Source organism: Otolemur garnettii, unplaced genomic scaffold (genome assembly GCF_000181295.1).
Source record: "Otolemur garnettii isolate 467f Iridium unplaced genomic scaffold, OtoGar3 scaffold00090, whole genome shotgun sequence".
In the NCBI taxonomy this organism is placed as follows: domain Eukaryota; kingdom Metazoa; phylum Chordata; class Mammalia; order Primates; family Galagidae; genus Otolemur; species Otolemur garnettii.
The window spans coordinates 5,221,619-5,223,704 of NW_003852485.1; the positions used below are offsets into that span (position 1 = coordinate 5,221,619).

General features: G+C 35.4%; 1 protein-coding gene across 3 annotated transcripts in view; it reads right to left on the bottom strand.

Moving 5' to 3' along the window:
- Positions 1–2,086, bottom strand: part of SCN9A (sodium voltage-gated channel alpha subunit 9) — a 166,617-nt gene that overhangs the window by 31,249 nt on the left and 133,282 nt on the right. For all 3 annotated transcript variants that reach the window (XM_012808458.1, XM_003795149.2, XM_012808459.1), the window contains one exon: positions 204–485. In XM_012808458.1, the coding sequence (XP_012663912.1) occupies positions 204–485 (282 nt within the window). The remainder of the gene's footprint in view (positions 1–203; positions 486–2,086) is intronic.

Consider the following 2,086-nt stretch of genomic DNA (forward strand, 5'->3'; position numbering starts at 1 on the left):
AATTAATAAGTCTTGAATGCAACAGAACTCTTACTTCTTTATTCAGGTAGGCATAGTTCTATCTAGGAAAGACCAACTCTGTTTTTAAAGTTATAAAGTACTTTATATTTAAATGCTAATTAACAGATCATTTAAAGAATGACATATCCTTTACATAAGACATATCCATTAAATAGGAAGCATTCATGAAAGGCGTCACTTACAACTTGAAGCAGAGATAGGTAACCCAGTCCGACATTGTCAAAGTTCACTTTCAAGTTTTTCCATCTCACATTTTCACTAACATTCATAAGGGCGAAACACTCGGAGCGATTTTTAACTTGAGTTGCAGGAAACCGTGACCCATTTGTGGTGTTAACACATTCGTAGAACTTGCCAGCAAATAGGTTTACCCCCATGATGCTAAATATTAGCCAGAATATAAGACACACAAGTAGGACATTCATGATGGAAGGAATTGCTCCTATGAGTGCATTCACAACCACCTTGTATCCAGAGGAAATAAAAGAATAATTAGGATTAGTAAAAAACATTGACTAGGCAACATTACAGAAACACATGCAGGTATCATTAGAAAACACACTGTTAAACAATTAAGACTTCAAATTAACCAACTGGCATATATTTATTGAATGCCTACTATATGCTCAGCAGTGTGCCAAGCAAGACAAAATGAGACATGAGCTGTGTGATCACCAGGTTAACAAATGACATGATTAACACTCGGTAGAACTATTAGCAAAATATAAGCCAAAATAACTATAATTATACAATAACTTAAATAAATGAAAAAGCAAATAAAAATGATAAAGCAAAAACCTGATAGTGGTAAGGTGAAGGGGTAAAATCGGCACACTCTGGAAAAGAAAGAAATGTATAAATACAAATGATAAAAATGATATATACATTTAAACGTTCATGATCCTAGAATTACCAGCTTTAAAGATTCCCCCAGGTAGAGAAACTACTGGTGTACATTAGGTGGAATTAAGACTGGAGTCTTTTAATGGTTTGAACCCCTTACATTTGGCTGGCTCTACAGAATAACAGCAATCTTTTTTAATTTATTCTTCTAACTCTAAAAATAGTTTATATGTATGCAAGTCCTTGGCCAAATACAGTGCCAGCCTCAGTAAAAACAAAAATTAGGCAGAACTTTTCTTTAATACTTCCTATATTTCTACTTTTCAACATTTCTACTGCACCAATGCCCCTCAACACTTCAGTTTTCCTCCATGGCAAGTACTATAGCATTTAACCCTCTCCAGACTTTCTTAATTACCCATCTTTCAAAATCCACCTGTCTTCTTATACTTTGGCTCCAGTCCCCATTTGAGTAAAAATGTGTTAAAGATTATTTTGTTAGGAATGTAATCCTGTTGATTCCTCTCTTCTGAAATATATTTAACAGGCTCACAATACACTCTGAAATAGGGAAACATTACAGATTTATGACTACTTATCAGATAGTCTGCATAGGGTTTTGCAAACATTTTCTGAAATATATTTTGCTTTTAAGGTCATAGCTCTATTGTAACTATTCAATTCTTCTACTATGACAGAGATCATACATAAACAAATAGATACGACCTATTTGTTCCAATAAAACTCCCTTTACATGGACAAAAATAGGAAACTTGCCTATAGGTGTGGTTTACTGATCCCTGGTCCAGGGAGATAGTTACTACTCTGGGTTCAAAGTCTATAGATGTTTCCTGGGAGCATGAAATTATATGAAAAGCATTATGGTTGGGATCTTTTTCTAGAGAAATTATTTTTATAACATCAGATCCTTCCAGGGTATGTGAGTCCCTCAAAAGTTAGAAAGAACGGGGAAAAAAAATCAAGTTCAAGGTGGCCAACTCTTGTTGGATCCTACCTTCTCATCTTTATTTCCTGCCACCGTCCCAGGATGCTTATCACCTAGGTACATGGACCCTTCTAGTTACTGACCAAATACACTTTGCACACTCTACTTTGTGCCTCTCTACCCTTACATCATTGCTTGGAATGCCTACCTGCCTGTGATTTGAGGCTTACTCTTTAGGTCATGAAATGTCTGGCATGTCACCTTGTGATGCTTTCT